The sequence below is a fragment of the Bombina bombina genome, chromosome 3 (genome assembly GCF_027579735.1).
Source record: "Bombina bombina isolate aBomBom1 chromosome 3, aBomBom1.pri, whole genome shotgun sequence".
NCBI lineage: Eukaryota > Metazoa > Chordata > Amphibia > Anura > Bombinatoridae > Bombina > Bombina bombina.
In genome coordinates, this window is record NC_069501.1 from 1,025,899,379 (window position 1) to 1,025,924,470 (window position 25,092).

General features: G+C 36.5%; 1 protein-coding gene across 2 annotated transcripts in view; it reads right to left on the bottom strand.

Annotated features, from left to right (window-relative positions):
- Positions 1 to 2,464: 2,464 nt before the first annotated feature.
- The window catches only part of CTDSP2 (CTD small phosphatase 2), a 62,229-nt gene continuing 39,601 nt past the window's right edge, over positions 2,465 to 25,092 (bottom strand). For both annotated transcript variants that reach the window (XM_053708214.1, XM_053708213.1), the window contains 7 exons: positions 22,391 to 22,539; positions 21,782 to 21,820; positions 18,274 to 18,375; positions 16,591 to 16,647; positions 15,800 to 15,892; positions 12,709 to 12,894; positions 2,465 to 4,515 (listed from right to left, as the gene is read on the bottom strand). In XM_053708214.1, coding sequence (XP_053564189.1) covers positions 4,390 to 4,515; positions 12,709 to 12,894; positions 15,800 to 15,892; positions 16,591 to 16,647; positions 18,274 to 18,375; positions 21,782 to 21,820; positions 22,391 to 22,539 — 752 coding nt within the window. In that variant the 3' untranslated portion in view covers positions 2,465 to 4,389. The remainder of the gene's footprint in view (positions 4,516 to 12,708; positions 12,895 to 15,799; positions 15,893 to 16,590; positions 16,648 to 18,273; positions 18,376 to 21,781; positions 21,821 to 22,390; positions 22,540 to 25,092) is intronic.

Sequence of the window (25,092 nt, forward strand, 5' to 3'; positions counted from 1 at the left end):
GATTTAGGTGCAATCTTAATAGCAGAAATAACCTTGCATGTGAATCCCTTTTTGTGCAAAGCAATGATGACTGCATGTGTTTCCTTGCAGGTAACCATGGTTAACAGAGGAACAAAAATGATTTCAAGCACCACCCTCCTTTTAAAGCTTTCAGTCTGTTAGTCTAACTCAATCACCATGAGAGAGTAGTCTCCAACCTTGTCCTCATCAACAATGACACCTGTGTTAACGAGAGAATCACGGACATGATGTCAGCTGGTCCTTTTGTGGCAGGGCTGAAATGCAGTGGAAATGTTTTTTTGGGGATTAAGTTCATTTTCATGGCAAAGAGGGACATTGCAATCAATTGCAATTGATCTGATCACTCTTCATAACATTCTGGAGTATATGCAAATTGCCATAAAAAAACTGAGGTAGCAGACTTTGTGAAAATTAATATTTGTGTCATTCTCAAAACTTTTGGCCATAACTGTATTATACTGTTTAGTGTATAATCAAGAACAGCCCATCACTACAGATGGAACTTGGGAAATGTGCAGTTTTTTTTACATACATCGACCTTTATTTTTACTAGTTTCCCACCACAGCTTTTCCCCAATTAAAGGTTTTATTTCGGATGGATCCATTACACAATTAATCCCTCATCTCATACTTTTGGAAGATTCCCGTCAACAACATTAATTTGTATGCCTGTTTGGTAAAGTAAAACATTAAGGACCTTTTAACTCAACATTTCAACTAATAAAAGGGGCCAGATTACGAGTGGAGCACTATCTTAATGTGCGCCCATAAAGGGGAAATTTGCCTGTTTACGGGCGCACGTTAAGTAACCAGCCATTACAAGTGGCTGGTTGCCGTTTCACTTTGCCCTGGAAATCATTAACCAGAGATCAGCTCTCTGGTTAATGAAAAAACATTGCCCTCAAAATAAAGAGGACAGTAGAGTATCATTAAATAAACATGAGCATCTTTATTTAAATAAAAATAAAAAAAACCTGCACAAAGCAGTTATAAAGGCATTAAAGTGAGGGGATGTGGGGTGTTGGAAAAGAAAAAAAAAACGCACTGAAAGTGCCTTTACATGGGAGGTCAATGGGGGACTGTGTTTTCACTATAAATAATATATGTATATGCCAATATACATATATATATATATATATATATATATATATATATTTTAAGGCTGCCCAACGGTGCGTGATTTGCCCCCTGCAGCAGTAAAAATACATATTTTTTTGTGTGCCTGTTTCCCTTTCTCCCAGGGAAGCTTGGGTTAATACTTTTAGCTAATTTTCTGTGAGATAGTGTTTACTTCCCCCTCTTCCCTCAGTCTCTATAATCATTCTTTAGCGGGAATGCCAGTTATTACTAAGCTGAATTAGTGCTAAACCACCTTAAGGGAGAAGTGGGCAGGCTACACATGCCATTTCCTTAAAAAGGACAGTCTAGTATAAACTAAACTTTCATTATTCAGATAGGACTTTTAATTTTAATCAACTTTCCAATTTACTTTTATCATCAAATTTGCTTTTTTCTCTTGGTATTCTTAGTTTAAACTAAACATAGGTAGGCTCATATGCTAATTTCTAAGCCTTTGAGGACTGCCTCTTATCACATGCGTTTTAAATCTCTTTTCAACACAAAGAGACAGAAAGTACACGTGGGCCATATAGATAACACTGTGTTCAGGCATAGGGGTTATTTAAGACCTAGCACAAAGCAATGTTAAATTTAAGACAACAGATAATAAACAGTCACAGTCATGTGATCAGGGGGCTGGAGAAAGGTTCCCAGATACAAGGTAATCAGAGGTAAAAAGTATATTAATATAACTGTTGGTTGTGCAAAACTGGGGAATGGGTAATTAAGGGATTATCTATCTTTTAAATCCATAACAATTCTATGGTAGACTGTCCCTTTAACTGCACATGTGCAAACACAGTCCCTGCTATATGTGTGTATTCTTTTGTGATTGGATAGCAAGTGTCTTTCTGGGGAGGAGGGGCACAGATAAATGAATAAAAATATATCTGAATTATTCATTACAAACACCTTTTCAGATATGAATGTACAATACCATGCAACTTACAATTTGTTTTGTTTATTGTCCATTTAAGAGTATTTGTGTTATCTATTATTCAATACCTGCCATACTGTAGTTCGGCTCTACCTTCTTTTGCAGATTTTTCCCCCCAGTCTGCCAGGTAACTAGTTGCTAATATTTTAGATTTGATGCTCAGACACATGCGTGAGGTGGAAATCTCTGCATTGAAGCCAGTTTACCTACCCAGATCAAGTTAGTATCACTAAAAAGGCATTGCGCACTACTGAGACTCTGGAAAGACATTGGATCTGATTATGTTACTACGTTACACATGAAACTGTTGATCATTGTACAAGATACATGAACCAGTCCTTTGTTGTGTGGACACCAATAGACAACAATTCTCTCTCATCACACAGATAGGACAAGAAAATATATTTTATTACATGCTCTTTGAAAAAAGGGTTTACATGGTTAAAAAAAGTAACCCCTTCTGTCCCAGAGAGCCCTGAATACAGCGATACGCTGATAGCCCCAAACCCATAGTCCTAAATTAAGAATAAAACCTACACAGTCCTTTGCAAATTCTATCCATAAAAGGCGTACCCCAAATGTGAATCCCAAAACTGCAGAGGGACACACAGGAATGCACATTTCTGTCAGTCAAGCAGAATCAAAAGCAATATATTAAGCGTGTTAGAGTTACGAACTTATACCATGCTGTGCACATTTATTATTGTACTACCCCTGAGGTCCACTTAGTGTTTTGTAACAGTCCAAAAAGAAACCAGTAAATCATTTATGGTTTCAAGTGCAAGATGCATTCATTTTGATAGCTACACATCGTACAAACAGATTGTGGGTGGAATTTACAGAAGTTAATAAAAAATATAAAATAAAATGTGTACATATATGTATATTTTTTTAAACATATATACACATACACATTCATACATACACATTACACACAAACATCTCAGGACTGTTACATAGTTTTTATAAGATGCGTCAACTAAACTGGCCAATAGGCACTGCATGGTTTATCTTAGCACCAGGCAGAGACTTCCACTCCAAACCTTAAAAGTGTTAAGATTAGTTTAAATAATTTTTTGCTGAAAGCTGCTAAATTCTGATGTCCACGTAAGTCCCTTGCTAGGCTGCAAGAATGATTTTAAACATCAAACCCCATTTTCTATATATATTTTTTTAAATACATAATAATGCCTCATAAAAATGCTAACTCGTGGGCAGCCATCTTTGCTTCATGTCATCCATGATACTGGTAATATTGCATCTCAAAAAATATCAACATTCATTGCTTTTAACTTTGGCTTTGTAGTGTAACACATACTAACAACATGAACTTACATTTCTATGTGCTCCAGAACAAGCTGGATACAATATAAATGTAATATCATTATATGCATTTTTGTTTACTGGAAACTTAACAGTAACATAAATGATGTTCAAATCTAAAGTGAAGCCATACTGGCATGAGTGTGAAAACAATGTTTAAAATGTACTTTTGGGATTTCATGTTATGAAGAACTTATTAAATACGATTCTAGAACAGTGAAGCAGCTGTTGCATATCCTGAAGGTGCTAAAATGTAGTTTCACTAAGTGCCAATGATGGATAACTCACAACGATGTACCCCCTTAACTGTCATGTGAGTAATGGCAGCCATGATATAATAAACTGTAGTGAAAGGTCATCTAGGTGAGAAAAGGTGACGTTACAGTAGAGCAGGAGTTATTAAACATTAGCACCTTTCCATGCTCTCTTTAGTCCCTTGAAATTACACTGTCCTGTTTTTGCGAGAACCATAAATTTCAAAATACATTAATAGCCTTAGTTATCCAAATGCACTGGGTATCAAGGAATTCTCCGTTCTATAAAAAGGTACAATGTAACATTCCACAAAGGATGTTTATACACATGGTGCAATGAAAAAGACTGCATTTTAATGAGACATGCCAAGAGCAGTGTGGCTCCAGCAAAAACTATAAGGTAGGTACATAGTACCACTATCATATAAAGGACACTTTCTCTGGCCGGCACACCAAAGTAATGGCATTTACATGTATCCCTGCATTTACTGCCAGCATGCCACTGGACACAATGGCTATTAGGAGTGTTTGCCGAAGCGGTTGTGCTTTGTACAGGCAAATTGGTGAGTTCCTATGACAGATATCCCCTGGTCTGTCTGGTCAGTAACTCCTTTTAGTTCCTCTTCCTCTGAGGCCAAAGGCACTGCAAGTGAGATTTTGTTTAAAAAATAGAAAAACAAGACTATTAAAAGATATAAAAAGGTCCCCTGAAGAATGGAGAAAGGCAGAGGAATATCATGGGGCCCTCAACTGCCCAAGACTTGCGTAAATGTCCTCTGAATAACTGAGTTCTTCAAAGATGGGGATCAAGCTTAGAAGCTCTGTATCTGACATGTCATCAAACCACGACTGTACCGGTACCTAGGGAAGAGAGGAGATTTGTAAGGTTACTACATTTTACTGACACAGTTTTTAATTTTCAGATATGATAAAACTAAACAACAAAACTGATAAAGCAAGTTCAGGGGGAAAAAAAAACAAATTATGCATACCAGATAATTTCCTTTCCTTCTGTACAGGGAAAGTCCACAGCTGCATTAAAGGGACACTCAGGTTAAATTAAATTTTCATGATTCAGATACAGCATGTAATTTTAAACAACTTTCCAATTTACTTCCATTAAAAAAAAATGTGCACAGTCTTTTATATTTACAATTTTTGAGTCACCAGATCCTACTGAGCATGTGCAAGAATTCACAGACTATACGTATATGCATTTGTGATTGGCTGATTACTATCACATGGTACAAGGGGAGTGGAAATATACATAACTTTAAAATTTGTTATAAAAAAAAATTTACTACTCATTTGAAGTTCAGACTAAGTGCTATTGCATTGTCTTGTTATCTTCCATTTGTTGATTATGCAAATCTAATGTGTTGACTGGTCCTTTAATTACTTGTGGAAAAGGCAAAGACACTCCAGCCAAAGGCTTAAATACCTCCCTCACTTTCCTTATCCCCCAGTCATTCTGCCGAGGGAACAAGGAATAGTAGGATAAATATCAGGGTGAAAAAGATGCCAGAAGAACAAGTTACAATTTAGGGACCCCCAATGGAGAACACTGGTGGGAGCTGTGGACTCTCCCTGTACAGAAGGAAAGGAAATCATTATGTTTTCCTTCTTAATACAGGGAGAGTCCACAGCTGCATTCATTACTTGTGGGAAATAATACCCAAGCCACAGAGGACACAATGCCAACGGGAGGGCAAAAAAGAAGAGGCAGACCCCATCTGAGGGCACCACAGCCTGCAAAACCCTTTCTCCTGAAGGCTGCTCATCACTGACTTCTATCCCTGCTAGATTCGAGCCACCACTCAAGGAAAGAGTGATATGGCGGAAAAGGAAAATTGAAGAGAACCTCCAAGGCACCATCAATGTAGCCATTAGCTCTGCCTGTGGATCCCTGAACCACGACCCATAAAGGATAAACTGGAATAGAGACGGGACGTCTTGAGATTCTCAATCGGCTACCCTTTCCAGTTACAATTCAGATAAAAGGAATTTCTCTCGATAACATCCATGCCGGATGATCACCCCTGGAGAGAGGGTCGCTGACAGCGAGCAGCAGTGGGCCTCTGCCCACTACCAAACCTGAGAGATACTACCCTCAACGCTAGGGACTCTCTCATTCTCAGAAGGAGATTCAAGCCAGTAAAAGTAAGACCGACTAGAATCCCTACACTAGGGCGAACCCAGTAGACTGAACCCTCAGAGCAAAAAAAAAGATCTAAGAAAATAAATGAGCGGGAAAACCTCCTGAGACGCCCTCACCAACCTGACGGACTTGCAACTGAATTCAAAACCACCCTGGGAGATTTAAGAAAGATGTCCCACAGGACAGGGAGATCTTGACAAGGACACTGGAAAGTTATTCTCTCAACCAGTAGTTCAGGTAAATCTGCAAAAACAGATTTGAAACAGCTCCACTCCCTGCCTCAGCACACACAGAACCTCGGGTGGAATGAGGCTTGTCAAAAGGAATGAAGTCCTCACCCCTACAACACAGTGCTAGCGATGGCCTGAAGGAGGTCTGGAGGGTACAACCTGAAGACGCTAACCCCAAAGAAAAAGTCTACATGGCTAAATTAGCATCCAGGAATCCACCCTGGCGCCTACATCATGGAAATCCTGGGCTAGATCCATCTCTGAGGATCGAGGAAGACAGATGAAAACCCTAAAAGTCTTCTATCAGACGAGACAATGGTAATTAAACCAGAATTGTCAAGACAAGGGAAGCTACCATTAGATCTGGATTTTGGCCACTGCCAAAATAAAAATCCCAGATCCTAAAAAAAAAAAAAAAAAAAAAAAAAAAAAATAGAATCAGTAGCGAAACTAGAAACCAGTAGTACTGGAAGTGCCGGTTCATAGGAACCGGAAAGTTCCCAAAGGGGGAATGAAAAGGAATGATATCCTTCCTTGACAGAGATTCCTCCCATACAAACCGTATAGTCTCCCTCAGGAACAAGGAGACTTAATAAGCTTAGCTTAAAGGGACAGTCAAGTCCAAAAAAAAAACTTTCATTTTTCAAATAGGGCATGTAATTTTAAACAACTTTCCAATTTACTTTTATCAACAATTTTGCTTTGTTCTCTTGGTATTCTAGTTGAAAGCAAACTTAGGAAGGTGCATATGATAATTTCTAAGCCCTTGAAGGCCGCCTCTATTTTATTTACTTTTCACAGCAGGGGAGAGCAAGCTCATGTAGGCCATATAGATAGCATTGTGATCACGCCCGTGGCTAGTGGCAGACACTGCACTAATTGGCTAAAATGCAACTATATGCAAAATAACTAAAAGTCATGTGATTAGGGGCGGTCAGAAGATGCTTAGATACAAGTTAGTCACATAAGTAAAAAGTGTATTAAAAAAATAGTGTTGGTTTTGCAAAAAAATGGGGAATGGGTAATAAAGGGATAATCTATCTTTTTAAACAACAAAAATTCTGGTGTTGACTGTCCCTTTAAGTACTATAGGCCCTAAATAGGACAGGATTTCCCTCCCTTATTTGACTACGAAAACAGGGGTTTGAATAATATCCCAAACCTCACACTGCGATAGGCACAGGGACAATGACTCACCCGCACCCCTTGAAAAGGCCTCTCTCTCTCTCTCTCTGTTGGAAAGATAGGATCAAGAAAAGGAAAAACTGCCCTGAATGGCTGGATTTGAAGCGTAGCTCTGACCTCTAGGACCCATGGATCCTATACGACCCTGAGTCAAGCACCTGAAAAAAAGGCTTTAATCAGTCCCCAACATGATCCAAGATAGGACCTGAAACAGGTCCCTCCCATCATCTAGGTAAGATGGGCCTGCTCTGCCTGGACCTATTCCAGGACTGAGTCGGTTCAAAAAACTACCTGGATAGCTCAGGTCATCAAAACGGTAAAAACCGCAGAGTTAACTCTTTCTTCCAAGCAGAAGAAAAAAGACCTAGAAGTCATGTCTGTCAGAGCGACTCAAGGTCTAAACAGAAAAAACCTGAAGCCTTAGCTTAGGGGCTAGAAGTCTGCAAATAATCCAGATAAGGAATTAGAAGCTCCAATGGCTTAATTCTGTCTTGAAAGTATCGAGGGAACCATTACCTCTTATCGAGATAGAGAAGCTTCAGCAGGAAGTCTCTAGAAATGCGACAACCTAGGTCGTCAGTACATAAATATCCCGTATGACGAAACATCTTCCTAAAAAGAGTTTCCTTCATAACCAAGAGCTCTAAGAATAAACTATCCTTAAACGGAATAGGAGAGGCAAAAGGTAAGTGCACAAAAAAGTGATAGCCAAGTAGGAATGTGCTACAACACAACCCCCCTATAGAGCCCGGAACTGGGATTCTAGAGAAAAAAAGAAAAAGAAATATACGAAAAGGAATAGGATCTTCATCCTTCTCCACCCGTCTTAATCAAATTCGCTATCTGATTTAGAGATCTGAGATTCGACTGGCAGATCAGTACTAGGAATCTCTAATATCGCCAAAACAGAAGCAAGCACAGACGTGCCCCTCTAAATCTAAAGGCAAAATTCTCATTGTTAAAAGGTATCAGTCAGGAGAAGGGTACAAAAGAATTTCCAAGGCATTAGATATACCATGGAACACAGTGATGACAGTCATCATCAAGTGAAGAAAATATGGTGCAACCGTGACATTACCAAGAACTGGATGTCCCTCCAAAATTGATGAAATGACGAGAAGAAAACTGGTCTGGGAGGCTGCCAAGAGGTCTACAGCAACATTAAAGGAGCTGCAGGAATATCTGGCAAGTACATGTGACAACAATCGCCCGTATTCTTCATATGTCTGGGTTATGGGGTAGAGTGGCAAGACGGAAGCCTTTTCTTACAAACAAAACAAAAAAACCTTCCAAGCCCGGCTAAATTTTGCAAAAACACATCTGAAGATCCCAAATGCATGTTGCAAAAGGTGTTCTGGTCTGATGAAACCAAAGTTGAACTTTTTGGCCATAATTCCAAAAGATATGTTTGGCGGAAAAACAACACTGCATATCACCAAAAGAACACCATACCCACAGTGAAGCATGGTAGTGGCAGCATCATGCTTTGGGGCTCTTTTTCTTCAGCTGGAACTGGGGCCTTAGTCAAGGTAGACGGAATAATGAACAGTTCCAAATACCAGACAATATTGGCACAAAACCTTCAGGCTTCTGCTAGAAAGCTGAACATGAAGAGGAACTTCCTCTTTCAGCATGACAACGACCCAAAGCATACATCCAAATCAACAAAGGAATGGCTTCACCAGAAGAAGATTAAAGTTTTGGGATGGCCCAGCCAGAGCCTAGACTTGAATCCAATTCAAAATCTGTGGGGTGATCTGAAGAGGGCTGTGCACAGGAGATGCCCTCGCATTCTGACAGATTTGGAGTGTTTTTTGCAAAAAAGAGTGGGCAAATCTTGCCAAGTCAAGATGTGCCATGCTGAAAAACTCATACCCAAAAAGACTGAGTGCTGTAATAAAATCAAAAGGTGCTTCAATAAAGTATTAGTTTAAGGGTGTTCACACTTACGAAACCATATTATTTTAGTTTTTTATTTCCCTTTACCTAAAAGATTTTAGTTTGTTTTTCAATTTGTCTAATTTTTCACAGAAACCTGACATTTTAACAGGGGTGTGTAGACTTTTTATATGTGTGTGTATATATATATATATATATATATATATATATATATATATATATATATATATATATATATATAAAAATTAATCCCATACACACTGTGGTTTCCATGTAAAGCCACGTTGCAAGTGCACATTGTGGTATAAAAAAAAGCCCCACTTGAGAAAGCATCAAGCCCCACAGCAATGTAGTAGGTGGGATAATCAATCACTGTTCTTGGACACCTCTTGGAGTGTGCAATTATTAAATGTGTTTCCTAGCAACCTGACATTACTGGCTTTCAATGCAATCTGTCAGCGATATTATTTTATGCAAAGAACAATTATAAGCAAAAAGCTGGAAAATAATAGATTTGTGCTTAAAGAAATACAAAACTCTTGGCCTCTGCACCACCAGCTACCAGACAGCTCCATTAGACTCAGTATGTTCAAGGCTGAATTAACTAAATGAGAGAACAATCAATAGTCTGGATGCAGGTGCAGTCTTAAAAGATCAGCTACCGAGTGACAAACGGCTTGTATGACAATACATTAATAAACCCCCTTACTTCAATATAAAAATATTCACACAAAGCCAGGAGACAATATACAATTTGGCACACACAAAATATAATTCTTTAGATATAAATCATCGCTCATTCTTTGAACAGTTTAGTAGGCAGAGTTAAAGAAAAATCTGAATTCCTTTTATCATGTCTGTTGCACCCAATGTATTAAAATGTATTACAGATCAAGTCCTGTGCTTATTAAAACTAGGATTAGTTTTAACCCTTAGAGGTCTGTTCAAATTGATGCCAATATTTAGCTGTGGAAAACTGTGTTCCTCTCCCATTTTAAAACTAAACGCCTTAAAACATAATCTTTTTACATGCCAAAACATTTAGGGCCAGATTAGAAGTGGAGCGCAAAATATCACTTTTGCTAAAGCAATATTTGTGCCCCACTTTGTAATACTAATGCACGCATTCGCATTGCATGGAAGCATTGTACTCGCAAGAGCGTGCTTCCATAGGCTCCAATTAGAGCATAGTGCAGCAAAGGGGGTAAGTCGTGCAGCAGATAAATATATATTCATATATATATTTAAGTGTTGATATGTGTATTTACACACAATAACACATAATATATGTATATAAGCATATACATACTGTATATATTTACAGGGAACACACAGTTCCCATAGACCACAATGTAAAGGAACGTTTCAGTGCTGGGGTTTTTTTTTCTAACACCCCAAAAACTGCTAAGGGCATTTTTTTTTAGTTTTCTTAAATTGCTATATTTTTTGTAAAAAAGAAAAAGAAAAACTAACACACTTAAGTTTGGGGACATTTGTGGGAAATTTCTAAAATTAACCAGAGATCTGATCCCTGGTTAATTTCATAAGCACAGGGTTATTTATCACGCTCCAACAAATAGACAAATTTGCCCTTTTGCGGGCAGCATGATAAATTAGCGCTCTACTTGAAATATAGCCCTTAATGTTTAATCAATTTACTTTTATATAGAACATTTAAAGGGACAGTATACCATAAAATTGTTTTTTTACTTAATGTGTTTCCAATTACTTTTTTTTACCAGCTGCAGGGTATAAAATGTATGAGATTTGCCTTTTTAAGACTTATTTGTGTATATGAATTAGCTGATTTTTGTGTTTTGAAGCCACAACCTAATAAAATGGGTTGCGCTTGTAGGTATAATTAGATCTCATTACTTTAGAACATTGTGTACACATACATGCTTCTTTTTCTTATATCTGTCCATAAACCAATCACCAATATTTGGAGAGAACAATGGAAAATTAACATTTTATTACCTTATCTTTTCTATAACTCACTGGGAGTGTAACTTCTTCTACTGGGCTGTGTTAACACAGCTTGGCCTTGAGGCCAAAAACTTTCAGGATGGGTGGGGATACCATAGACTAAATAAACAAACAATTTCAAATGCCAATATAAGGGTAATGGAAATACTTGTAAACAATTTAATACACTCCAGCAGGTAAAGTGGATCATTGGAAACAAATTAAAGGGGAGAAAAATTGAGTAAACTGTCCCATTAAATTGAAGGTAAAGTTTGTTATATCACATTAGTCATGTATACAGTTCACCCTAAAATAATGGTACTTTCATTCATAATTTTTTGATATTTTTATTATAAACTGAGTTTTCGCCGTTTTTAGTTGCATTATTTCAATTGCAAAATTCAACCCGTTTTTTTTTTTTTTTAAGCTTGCAGGTCACGTTTTAACAGTAGCCAATTGAAATACTGGCCGTTAGGCGGCCGTCATTAGTCTCTTGGATGATTTGCGCATGCGTCCCTGAAATGTTATTTGACTATGAAGACAAGCGCGCTCCCGTTGCGCACATGCTTATAGCAAATCTGTGGTTATTGAATGCATTGCAAATGTTTTTTTTTTTTTTTTTAATAAGACGTAGGGCGCTTTGTTAAAAACTTGGCCAATATCGGTGTCTCAAATCCGGAGTGATAGAATTATAACAAGATTATTGGTGACTGTAGAAGACGCTATGCACATGTGCAATTTGTGGAATCCTCGTGAATGCGTTCTAGACGTCAGGCTGTCAATACTGATGGGAGGAGTCTGTCACGCACGGTAGGGAAATAAAAAAGATGTTTATTAGAAAAATATATAATTATTTGGGGCAAAGAAGGAAGCGATTAGATTGTTTAAAATTTGACTAATGTATATGTATATAGAGAAAGTGAAAACTTTACCTTCACATTAAGTTTAAAAAGGACAGTAAACACCTTTAGAGTTTTATTTAAAATGTTTAGTTATTTTTAATGTATCAACTTTGTCAAATATTTCATTATTTATTCTGCCCCTTCTCATGTAATTTAGCACTGAAACTCGGATTTTCTAAAGCCAAATATTACAGTATAAGCATGGAAGTGTGGATGCTCTTAAAGGAACACTATACTAAAAAGAAAAGTCTATCATGTAAATGAAAGAGGAGAAATTAAAGGGACATTAAACATTTCATTTTCAAAAGTTTAAACACAGTTATATGCAAGCAATAGAGCAATATTGAGATGCAACAAAGAAAAAAAATACATATTTGCCTTATTAAAGACCACTCAATGCAGTAGAACTGCATATTTAACAAGTGCATAGTAAAGATTTTTTTCTGACAAATTAATTTTTTCTCCCATATTCTGACCCCTTGTATCATGTGACAGACATCAGCCAATCACAGACTAGTATAAGTATACCCGGTAAGCTTGTGCACATGCTCAGTAGGATCTTGTTGCACAGAAAGTGTGTCTATAACAAGACTGAGAAAAATTTGACAATGAAAGTAATTTAGAAAGTGTCTTAAAACTGCATGCTCTTTCTGAATCAAAAGTTTATTTTGACTTGAGTGCCCCTTTAAGCACTGATAGGGTTCTGTGCACTTACAGCGTTTTCTGGGTGGAAAATGTATGACGCTGGAGAGTTGTCTAGGATGATGGTTTTCTTAAGATCCCTCCCCAAACGACTCAGGTCTTTGACATAGCAGCCCTGATGGAAGACGCATGCTTCCCTGAAAAGACGTGCGCGGAAGACCCCTTCCTTGTCTAGAAGGTCAGTCACTGGGTCAGCATACTGCCAGTGGGAGGAAAGAAAGTGATGTTTAAAGGCTAAATATCATTTCATGGATCAAGAATTCAAAAGCTCACCCAGGTTACCATTTCTAATCTATTAAAGGGGCATTCTTATGCAAAAAATACACACTTAAAGAGACACTATACTCAAATTTTTTATTTTGTAATTCAGAAAGAGCATGCAATTTTAAGCAACTTTCTAATTTACTCCTATTATCAATTTTTCTTCGTTCTCTTGCTATCATTATTTGAAAAAGGCATCTAAGTTTTTTTTGGTTTCAGTACTCTGGACAGCACTTTTTTATTGGTGGATGAATTTATCAAATTTTCTTCATTCTCTTGGTATCTTTATTTGAAATGCAAGAATGTAAGTTTAGATGCCGGCCCATTTTTGGTGAACAACCTGGGTTGTGTCCTTGCTGATTGGTGGATAAATTCATCCACCAATAAAAAAGTGCTGTCCAGAGTACTGAAACCAAAAAAAAAGCTTAGATGCCTTTTTCAAATAATGATAGCAAGAGAACGAAGAAAAATTGATAATAGGAGTAAATTAGAAAGTTGTTTAAAATTGCATGCTCTTTCTGAATTACAAAAGAAAAAATTTGTGTTCAGTGTCCCTTTAAATACATAGGGGGTCGATCATAATTTTTTTGACAAGCTAATCAAATGATCTACAAAAATCGCCATTTTACTGAGAGAATGAAAAAGTACTATGCTGTGATGGAGACTAGAGCGGAACATTGGTAGCTATCAAGTTATTTAGATAAAAGGTAGGTGATAAAGATATCTAACTAATCAGTTAAAAAATATTCAATTGTCAGAAGTCAGAGGAGCATGAACTTTTTAATAAAAAACCTTTCCAATTTACTTCTAATACATTATTTGCTTCATTCTCTTGTTTCTATATCTAAATAGGTTCCGTAGCTGCACATATATGCCTCGTGTGATTGGCTCACCTATGTGCATTGCTAATTCTTAAAACAAAGGATATCTAAAGAATGAAGCAAATTAGATAATAGGAGTAAATTGGAATGTTTTTTCAAATTGTATTCTCTGTATGAATTATGAAATACTTTTTTTTTGGAATTTCATGTCCCTTTTATCAACTATACCAACAAAATGGAGCCAACAAGCAAAAAAAAAATTGAAACCTGTTTCCCTGCAATGCCCCTAGAGGCAGAAATGCATATTTTTCTTTTTATTCGAGAATTGCAATGATTTGAGACAGTTTACATAAAAGTCTTAGTTATATAGTTTTCTTAGGAAGAATGTTTGATATATATTTACACACACACACAATATGTAATAAACATTATTTAACATTGTAAAACATTCAATTTATTCACATTTTCTGGGCTTTTCTATCTCTAGTTCCTTAAAGTCAGGTTTTTTTTGTTGTTGTTTTTTAACAAGTTTAATACAACTCACCAAATAAATTGTTATTGTAATTTTTTGTTTATTAATTTCTGCTTAGGTGGGTATGATTCTGAATATATTATTTCAACTTTAGATTATGATACTCAAACATCACAAATGAAATTTGTATGTAGAGGGGAAAAAAATAATCTGCCTAAAACACACACTTAGAGAGGCCAAAAACAAAACCTGTAAACTAGGTTTCCAAATTGCTGCAAAATTCCAGCTATTTGATTTGCAGGTTACAGACTTTGCACAATTTTACACAAAAGCAAAAAGGCTTTTAAGGCCCTTTTAAGCACAAATCTTAAATGGTTATGTGGTGCAGCTTTAGGAAGATATTTCCTCTACATTTTGTTTTGCTTTTAGTCTGCAACTTAACTTATACTAGAATTGTATCTGCAACATTATAACAGGTGTCTCCTGTAAGCATATAGGGTGGATTGATTTCCAACGATTGTGAATGTGGCAACTTTATATTTAAAAAAAAAAAAAAGGCTCCTACTCTGTGAAATGAAACTCTGGTGCTCCCCCCCAAATCCACATATCACCCGTCACTCTTTAGTGGGCGAGTTATCTCCGTTCCTACAATCCTAGCTAACCAAGTGTTAAAGTAATTAGACTTGTTTCTGTCAGTCAACCAACCCACACCAAGATCCAGCAGGGATGTCAATTTCCTGTTAGTCATGGCTGCTTAGCTACTTAAGGAACATGACACCAAAAATGCTAAAGCACTTGAAAGTGATGCACCAAAGTTGTAAAAAGCCGACGAGAAAATATCTCCTGAACATCTCTATGTTAAAAAAAAAAAAAAAAAAAGTATTTTTTTAACCCCAAAATGTTCTCAGTAGTCACATCCCATTGTAAAAGGGGCGGGACTTCCAAGGGAGCGTATATCGGGCATGTGCAGGCACAGTCATGTTACTTTTTCTACTCAGTTTAATGAAGTTTATAAAGCAAAGTGCAACATCAGCACTGATGCAGCTGACAGAAGCTGAAGAAATGACACTCAAGTCATTTTAAAGGTAAAATAGCTTCCTTTTTTACATAGAGATGTTTAGGTGATATTTTCTAGTCATCTTTTTACAGTTTTGCTGCATCACTTTTAAGTAATTTAGTATATGGGTATTATGTCCCTTTAGACATTCTTTTTTTATTTTATTTTTTTAATGTGCAATATCTACAAATAGCTAGATGTTTAAATCTTCAGGAGAAATTTGGGTTTCCTGGGACAATATCAGAGACTAACCAGAAGAAATTGTTTATTAGATGCTAATGTGGGTCTTGCAATCCTGTAAAACATGAAGTCACATACAGGTCTTCTAAAACTAAAATCTTTAAAAATGTACTAAATTCACTTTAATAATATGCACTTTTAACATGATTAAAACAAATATATATGGATCATCACAATCCTAAATAATAGTTTGTAAAACTTTGTTGATAGAGACTTGTCATCAGATTTTTGCAGCTTTGCGTGTTTTTTTTACCTTGGCAAGACTGGCTGTGAACAGTACACATTCATACAACTCCCCCATTCTTTCCAAGAACTCATCCACATAAGGCCGCTTTAGGACGTAAACCTAAAAAAAAGGGAAAAAAAAAAGGGGGGGGGGCAAAAGATGTCTAAGTTATATGAAAAGTTGTAGAGATGGTTAACATACCCGGTAATGCGATATTATTGCCGTCTGATTCTACTGTTTATCTGTACATAGAATTATATGGATAGGCTACTGTATGGCTTGATAAATACTGGATGTCACAGCTCTTAAAATTGTAACCACTTATCTTTTCAGGCTATTCTTATGTATAGGTACATACAAAATGTCCTTCCTGGCTCCAAAATTTGATATAAACTTGTCAAACACTGGGTAACTTAATATCTCAACTTTATCATATGCTGTAAATTTACTGTATATGGTGGTAAACTTTATATAATGTGGGCCTTTATATTTAGGAGGACAGAGCAGGCTAATTACAATCTTCAATACCAATGAAGCAGCTGAAAGGACCATGACAAAATGTGTGCCAACCAATAAACACAGAAACATTGGACCCAGATGCAAACACAGCTGCTTCCTGAAACAAGTAATCAAGAGTAGGCCGTGCTGTGAGGAAACAGCCTATCCTGGATTACTTGAACCAGGCTGCAACCAATTCTTTTTCCATTGCTAACCGACTCTACAAAGAAAAGTTTTGTTATAATATGAAATACTGAACACGAGCATAAGAGAAAAATACTCCCAAAGAAAATTAGTTTAGTAGCAAACTAGCTGCTCACCTGATGTGTAGTTCCCTCAATCTCTACTGGCACTATGAAATCTGCATTGTTGATTGGCTAGAAAGAAAAAAAAGAAAATAAAAGTCATTAAATTAGAAACGTTAAGCATAACACAAAAAACCATTTATCTGATCTTCCCGGTCTAGTTATACAGATATGGGAAAAAGCTATATTAATTAAACTATGTCATTTTCAAGCCCATCTGTGCTACAAACTGCACTGTTTCAATATTTTTTTTTAAGGGACAGAATACTTTTTTTTATTATTATAGTTTAAAAAGATAGATCATGCCTCTACTACCCATTCAACAGCTTTGAATACCCAATATTGTTATATTAATATAATTTATACCTCTACAGTTGCCTGTTTCTAACCCCGAGCAAGATACCCCTTATCTCAGTATTTTTTATATCTTGCGCAACAGCTAGACAGTGCTAGTTCATGTGTGCCATTTAGATAACATTCTGCTCACTCCCATGGAGAATAATGGCTAAGCAAAAACAAGCACTGATTGGCTAAGATGCAAGATTGTAAAAAGCACTGCAATAAACGGCAAGATGTGCCTTTTCATTCTTAATGGGGCATTAACTTTTATTTTTATGTACTATAATTTATTTTGCCTGCTATTTCTAAAATTCAACTCTGACGGCCAATGAGTTCATTATGCATAATCCAGTACTCGAACCATTAAACATTCTACATAGAGTTTGCTTGATCGGTGCAGGTGAAATATATATATATATATATAAAAACAATCGTGTATGCATATCTGCATATATAAAATTACTTTGCAAAAGGGGTTAAACATTTAGTTAACTACAGCTCCAGAATAGCAATTCACTACTGGAACCTAGCTGAACAAATTGAATGAGCCAATGACAAAAGGCATACGTGTAGCCACCAATCACCACTTCACTCCCAGCAGTGCATTGCTGCTCCTGAGCCTACCTAGATGTTTTTCAATAAAGTAAATTAGACAACTGAACACGTAATTTCTCCATCTGAAACATGAACATTTAATTTAGACTTTCCCATCCATTTAAACATAGAACAAAGTAATATTCCCACAAACACACAGTATAGCATATATGAAAACTGGGGGGACAGGGGGGGACGGGGGACTGCAAATGCGTTTAAATTGCACCCGAGCGTGTAATCCATGGTCCCCTGTCAAACAGCCACACAAAGGTACAATTTATATAGCCGTTTGACTCTTTCATGAGTACGATCTTCATTAGATTATTCTCAAAAGAGGTCAAATGTCAGAGTGCAAACAAGCCTTTAAAGGCACACAAGTAAAAAAACAAAACAAAAAAGAGCAGCAGTTTTAAGACACTTTCCAATTTTCTTCCATTATCAAATTTTGCAGTCTTTTTATATTCACACTTTCTGAGGAACAAGATCCTACTGAGCATGTGCACAAGCCTGCAGGGTATACATATACTAGTCTGTGATTGGCTGATGTCTGTCACATAATACAAGGGGACATAAAATGGGAGAAAAAATAAATTTGTTAAAAAAAAAATCTACTGCTTATTTGATATTCAGAGTAGGTATTATTGCATTGTCTTTTTATTAATGCACTTGTTAATTATGCAATTCTACTGCATTGAGTGGTCCTTTAACTGAACTATTTCTGTTTTGGTCACTGGACATTATATCCTCCTTGAGACTTTTACTTACCTTGAAAGAGCTGTGAACCAGCGTCTCGTCCAAATCAATAACCATGCATATCTTCCCAACATCCTTCTCCGCTACCTCTGGAAGTAAAGAGGTTCCTGGAATCTTTAAAGAAGGACAATATTAATCTCATATTTCAAAAAGTGTAACCTGTCATAAATTGGAAAGTAACAAAGGAGACAGGGTTTACATTATACAGACAAATCTGCATGCATTTAAAAGACATAAAGGCAGTTTTTTGTTATATAGTCATATGCACATAAGCAATATGGGTAGACAGACTACATTAAACTAGGTCTACATGATCACTATTAAATTTGTATAAACAGACCACACAAAATGTGAAACATGCACTAAAAAGTGGCTAAATCTACTGAAAGTTTTTATAGGGGAATGTATCAGATGGCAATTATAGAAAGTCTGTTACAGTAGGTCTTAAAAACAACTTTATTTATGCCAGACACTGGGCAAAATCCATCCTCTCCAGCTTCACCAGTTCCTGTATTATTGTACAGCAAACTCATTTATAATTGTTTGGTGATTCAGTTGCAATAGTATACTTAGGGACGGCTGGAGAGGTTGGCACAGTTATTGTTTATTGAATATTACGTTTTGCCTATTTGCAACATTTTGGGGAAAACCTAGGTTAGAGAATTTGATTATTAGCCCGCCATGGGAGTATGGGAAAAAGACCATTTTTACACAAAAGCAAGAGCTATTTAGAAAGTCCTTTTAAAATAACGCTCTTTTATTGTAGCGATTCCCCAGCGAAAATCTTCCAACATGAATTCAAATTTGCGTTTTACCAAAATTCCAAAAGCACTAGCCATTTTTGTGCATGTTTCATTGCTGCTAGATACTAAACTTTAAAAATCTAAGGTAGCATTAACAAATCCTTACAGGGAAAGATGTATTTAACAAAATAGGCTCACTCTACTTCTCTGCTACACATAAAGCAGCTATATTTTCCAATTCATCCATGGAAATCAAACTAATTTACAAGTACAGGAAGACATCACTTTATTTAATATTGCTCCTCAATTTTATCTACCTTGTAAGGATGAAAGAGTGAGCAGAGCTAGCCGGGATTAGATCCTGCGACCTGCAAGTCACACAGATGCTTCCAGGCAGGAGTCTCAGCTGGCTGAGCTACCTCTTCGGTCCCAATGGCTGAAGCATTAAAAGTGCAGGTGGAAGAAGCTTATTGGTGAAAGTACATTCAGAAATTGTTGTACGTTCTTTTTTCTTGTTTTTATTAAGTGTTACAATAATATGCACAAAACAGATGAGAATATGAAGAATCTGGGGACAGGAATTGAGGACTACAATGAGCAGATTTAACTTGGGATAATGCAATGGTGCAGTTCTGCTTCATACCAAGACACCATTCTTCCCACACACACACACAAAATGTACACATGGCAATCTGTGTTATCCTTGTACAGAAACAACACTTGGTGGAGTGGAATGTGTTATGTTACTTTTCATCAAGATCAACTATATTGAAGTTAAAGTAATATTAATTTAAGCTATGTTGGAGAGAAAACAGAGATTAAAATCCTCCATTTAATAAAAGTAAGCACTACAAAAAAAATCTGTATAACCAATTAGCACATTAAGGCAAGAAGTGGTCTGTATACATTGTTACCAATGCACCAGAGAACTCTGGGTAACATATGCAAATGAGATATATAATAGCTCACAGTTTTTGCTTCCATACGGTGTCTGACTACAGAATCCCCTTATGGGGTAAGTGCAGTAAAACTAAAACCACTTCTGGACAGCTGTTTCAAGCTTGTTTGCTCTCATAAGCAGAATATAAGTCTGATTTGCTTATAAGTGAAGCTTATTTCCAGATAAAAAGTAATATTCATTTAAGTTTTGTTGGAGATAAAACAGTGAGATTTAAGTAGTTAAAGGGGCATGATACCCAAACGTTGAAGCACTTGAAAGTGATGCAGCACAGCTGTAAAAAGTGGACTAGAGAATATCACCTGAACATCTCTATGTAAAAAAAAGAAGATATTTTACCTTAAAATTTCCGAAGTATTCACACCCTACTGTAAAGATACTTTAAAGCAGCCAATCACGATGTTAGAACAAGGACTTGCAAGGGAGTGTGCATCTGACACAGTCATGTTATTTTCCTACTCAGTTTAAGGAAGTTTACTTTGAAATCTCAAGAGATTTCAGTGAAATCTCATGAGATCACAGCAAAGCAATGCATGATCTGAGCTGATGCCGATTGACTATTGTTTTTTTCTACAACTTGCAGCTAGACAGCAACCAAAGTTTAACTGTTCACAGAGCACTTACTCTGGTGAGCTGAAGAAATTATAAGGTAAAATATCTTCCCTTTTTACATAGAGATGTTCAGGTAATATTTTCCTGTCAGCTTTTTATAGTTATACTGCATCAGTTTCAAGTGATTTAGCATATGAGTATTATGTCCCTGTTAAGTAGAAATACTATCATCCACAAACCTGGAACATACTGAAAGCCAGGATACCAGCACTAAATATTTCCCAGTGTCACATGGAAGTTTCGCTAATGTGACTGACTGAGTTCCAGTACAGGATATTGCACTGTAATCTTGCATTATTTGTCCACTAAATAATTGGAACCTTTTTATTTCCCTGCAATAGTTAGGGACCATAACCAAACACACAATGGTTTTCTTTTACATAATTCATCAGAGTGTGTAATGGTTAATTTGGTAGAAAAATAAATTAGATAAACTTCTTTAAAGGATTGTGATTGAATGCACAGTTTGAAAGTCTATTTAGGGGCCCTAATTGTACTGCTATTCCAGCCTGTCCAGCTTATGGAACTCATAAGGCAGAGGGAGTTTTAATACATGTGATTTTGTGGCCTCTAACAGCAAATGAAAAAAAGATACAAGAATACAATTTATAGTTATAATATGAATTTTATAATGCATCTTAAAAGGGACATTAAACACTAAATACATGCTAGATAGAATGATGCATTCAAAGAAAAGATTAGTCCATGACTAACATGTAGATGTATTTTTTTAAAGTCTGCTGTGGCCAATTAGGGACAGTAATACATAGGTCATTAGAGTGTGCAGCCAATGGCTGTGCTGGATTTAACAGTGTTCTGCACTTCCATTTCTAACAGGAACTGAAAAGCTCACAATTTCAGAATGGAATTACAGGCAAAGAGGACAAAATAAATAATGAAAGTATATTGCAGAGTTGTTTTATTATATACAATTTATCATTTTATATTACCATCTCAAAGTGTTTAATGTCCCTTTAAGGTAAGCTGAAGTGACTTATTTGTTCAGATATAAAAAGAGACTGTTGTATTATAAATGTTTTTTACTCAGGTTATAAATTAATGGAGACTTTACCAAGATACGCCAGTAAACCAAATGTGTTTGGTTGCTACTGAACAAGACAGTGTATCTCAATGTCTGAATCACATAGTCTCACACTAGTGGACAAGATGCTGATGATACAAAGGCTGAGATGGAGGGAACAGTTACCTGGTAGAACTGATACTGAAGACTCTGGAGTAAGTCCGACTGAAAAAAGACAAGACAGACACATAAGACACAATGTCTGGTACTTGTAACTTTTATTAAAAGGGTTAAATGAAGAATAAGTGTAAACAAGGAGGACACCAGGAAGCAGAGAGAAAGACAGGGATATAGGAAAAGATAAATGGATGGATAGATAAATAGAAAGGGGGTTACAGACTAGAGACAGGGATAGATAGATGGATAGATAAAGAGTAAGGGGGATAGAGAGACAGAAATAGATATAAAAAGGGAAAGACAGACAGATATTACAGCTTTGAGTTGAAGAAAGCATATACAACTCCTCCCTCTATGTGAAAAACCCAAACAGTTGCCATGGTGATCTTAGACTGATCTAGGGACTACTCTAGATAATGCCAAAGTATGTAAAAATCAGCGCTTGACACAAAAGACAGCACCCTACATCATATTAAAGTGATATAGAAGACATTAGTTCCTTCTCTGACACCAGTTTGGATGTATTTATACCTTTTTCTCTGTGGCACGAAAGTCACATAGGACTAGATCAGCCCCTTAATTTGCCTCTCTACCTGCACCTAGGTCTCCTTTTCTTACCTTTGAGTTAGAGTTTCCCTCCTCTTTCTGTGTTGGAGGTTCACTGGAGCACCCTGGTCGGCTGACATTCTGTGCACTGAGGCAACAGAAAAGAGCCTTGAAAATACTCCGACTACGAGGCTTCTTTGGAGACGATTTGGACACCAGTCCTAGAAGAAAGATTCACAATGTCAGAACTATTAGAGCAAATATAGGCAAAGTGTCACAGCAGTATCCTATATATGACTTGGGAATGGTTTTGCAATGGTTAAAAAGACAGTATGATGCAGAAATGGCATGTTGTAATTCATTACTGAGCCTAGCTAGATACATATAGGTAAAATCCAGCTTGAAGCTAGGTGAGCCAATCAGGAACAGCACTTGCATGTTCGATAATGACAGCCAGTTTCCTGCAGGGGAGCTGCAATGTTTTGAGAGTATAGATAAGGCTGTTCTAAAAGGGAATTTTGTAGATTAATCTACCAATGGAGAAGGGCAAATCTAAGGCCACCCTAATTTAAACACCCTTGGTGATCGTAACATCTACTGAAATACTTACTGTAGGTATAGAAATGCAGGAAGATGACTTTAATCTCCATTGGGTCTTAGGAAGAAGCCAGATAAGTGCTTGTTAAGTGACCCTTTACTAACCCATGTGGGAGATTAATGACAAAATGCATCAGCATTGTGAAAAATATCATGCCGACTCTTACATGGGCAACCCACACAAAATGATCTAAGAAAAGGGGCTGAAGCAGGAATTCCCTAGTAACAAAGCTCACTAAAATGGAGATATTCACTGGGGAGAGCAAATGTGACAGGGAGACCATGGCACTGAGAAAAATATCTTGGAAGCAAATACAAATCTAATTGTACCGTTTTACCTTGTTTTTTATTTCTAGTTTCTCAAACAGGTCTTTTTCCTGCCGTCACGTAAGTGCAATATGTGTTTTGAAACAAACAACATTTGGCAAGATGAAACCACCATTGCCGTTTAACTTATTCCACAAATTATATATATTATGTATTTTTAAAGTTTTTTCATAAAGTACTGTGTACCTTAAATACGAGTTTTACGGTTTACATTAAAACCATTTTTTTCTACCAATTTGTATGACACAATGTGAATTTGCATCTTGCAACGGGCTTTTACACGTACTGTTTATAGGAGTTTTACATTTTATCACACTCCTACTTGGCTTTCAGCAGAAATGCCCTATGCACTTAAGGCTGTGACACACTGCAAGCGATGCGGTGCGAGGCGAAGCAGCTGCTTCGCTCCGCGTCGCATCGCTTTTAAAGTTGAAATATTTCATCTCTGAGCGCTCAGCTAAGCGACCTGATGCAGCAGAGTGCTCAGAGATTAAAAGGCAGTACACACTGAGCGTGCACAGCCGCATGTACACGCTGCACACCGCTCCGCTTGCAGTGTGTCACAGCCTTTATTGTTCATCTTATCTGCAAGTAACCTCACATACTATGTGAGTAATGTGAGGACTTCTAAACGTAAGAGTACATATGGTATGCTCCTCCCTCTTTAGAGTGTCATACAGTATTATAGTAGTGTCATTTTCTTTTTCCCTTTTGCAAATATGGATGCGGCTATTGAGTTGCTTCAGCTGAAGAAAAGCAAATTATTATTATTGTTCTCTCTCTCCTATAAGTTTTGTCCTTCATTTTCCTCCTCCCCCCACCATCTCTTTTCATTTTAGCAGAGGTTTTTAAAAAGGTAACCTACAGCTCAAACATTTACTTCATTGTGAGGCAAAAATGTTAAAAACAATAAGAGTCACATTGTTGTCTTCCCATTGACAAGGTTTATTCAGAAACTGACTGGAAATATACTACTTTACAGCACAGTCAGTAAAGGAGTTTGCTATAAGTGTTATTAGTGAGAACAAAATGGAGCCCCACAGAGGAGGAAGACATGTTTTTGATGCTAGTAACACATTTCCTTCCCATGACTGCACTACAAAATCTTGTAACTGCCAGAGTGTTTATGTGACAGATTTGATAAAGTTGTCAGGAACAAAAATGTCTGGAAGGCACAAATGGGACAGTTTTACATTGCTCTGTCTATTTACTATGTTGCTCTCTCTGAATGTTTAACAAGCCAAACAAAAGAAGCTGCGATTTAATGACTGTGGTTTCTCAAGAATTCCCTTAAAGGGTATAAAAAGGTCATCTGAGAAAGAAGTTTAAAAAGCATGTAATCACTGGAATATAATGTAGGTGTGATTCAGAATCAAGACCACCCAGTTTAAACATCACCACACTATGACAATGTGGAAAGAGACATGTTATAAAAAAAAAACTATATCCAATTAACTTGTCCAAAGATATATATGATTTTAAAAGCACCAAAATAACTCTATCCAATTAACTTGTCCAAAGATATATATGATTTTAAAAGCACCAAAATAACTCTATCCAATTAACTTGTCCAAAGATATATATGATTTTAAAAGCACCACACATAGTTAGAACAATCCAATAATAATAAATAAAAACAATAGCAAATACAAATACTTGTTAACATATTTAACCACTAGGGGGCAAAATCAGCATTATCTATTGGGTTTCTCCAACTAAAGACTACTGTCAACTTAAAAATAATGGGTACTCATTTTAATTTAAAATAAAGCAAACAAATGATACAATTATTTGCACGTCTGCATGAAATTAAAAAATAACTTGAGGAGGAATATACAAATGAAAACAGT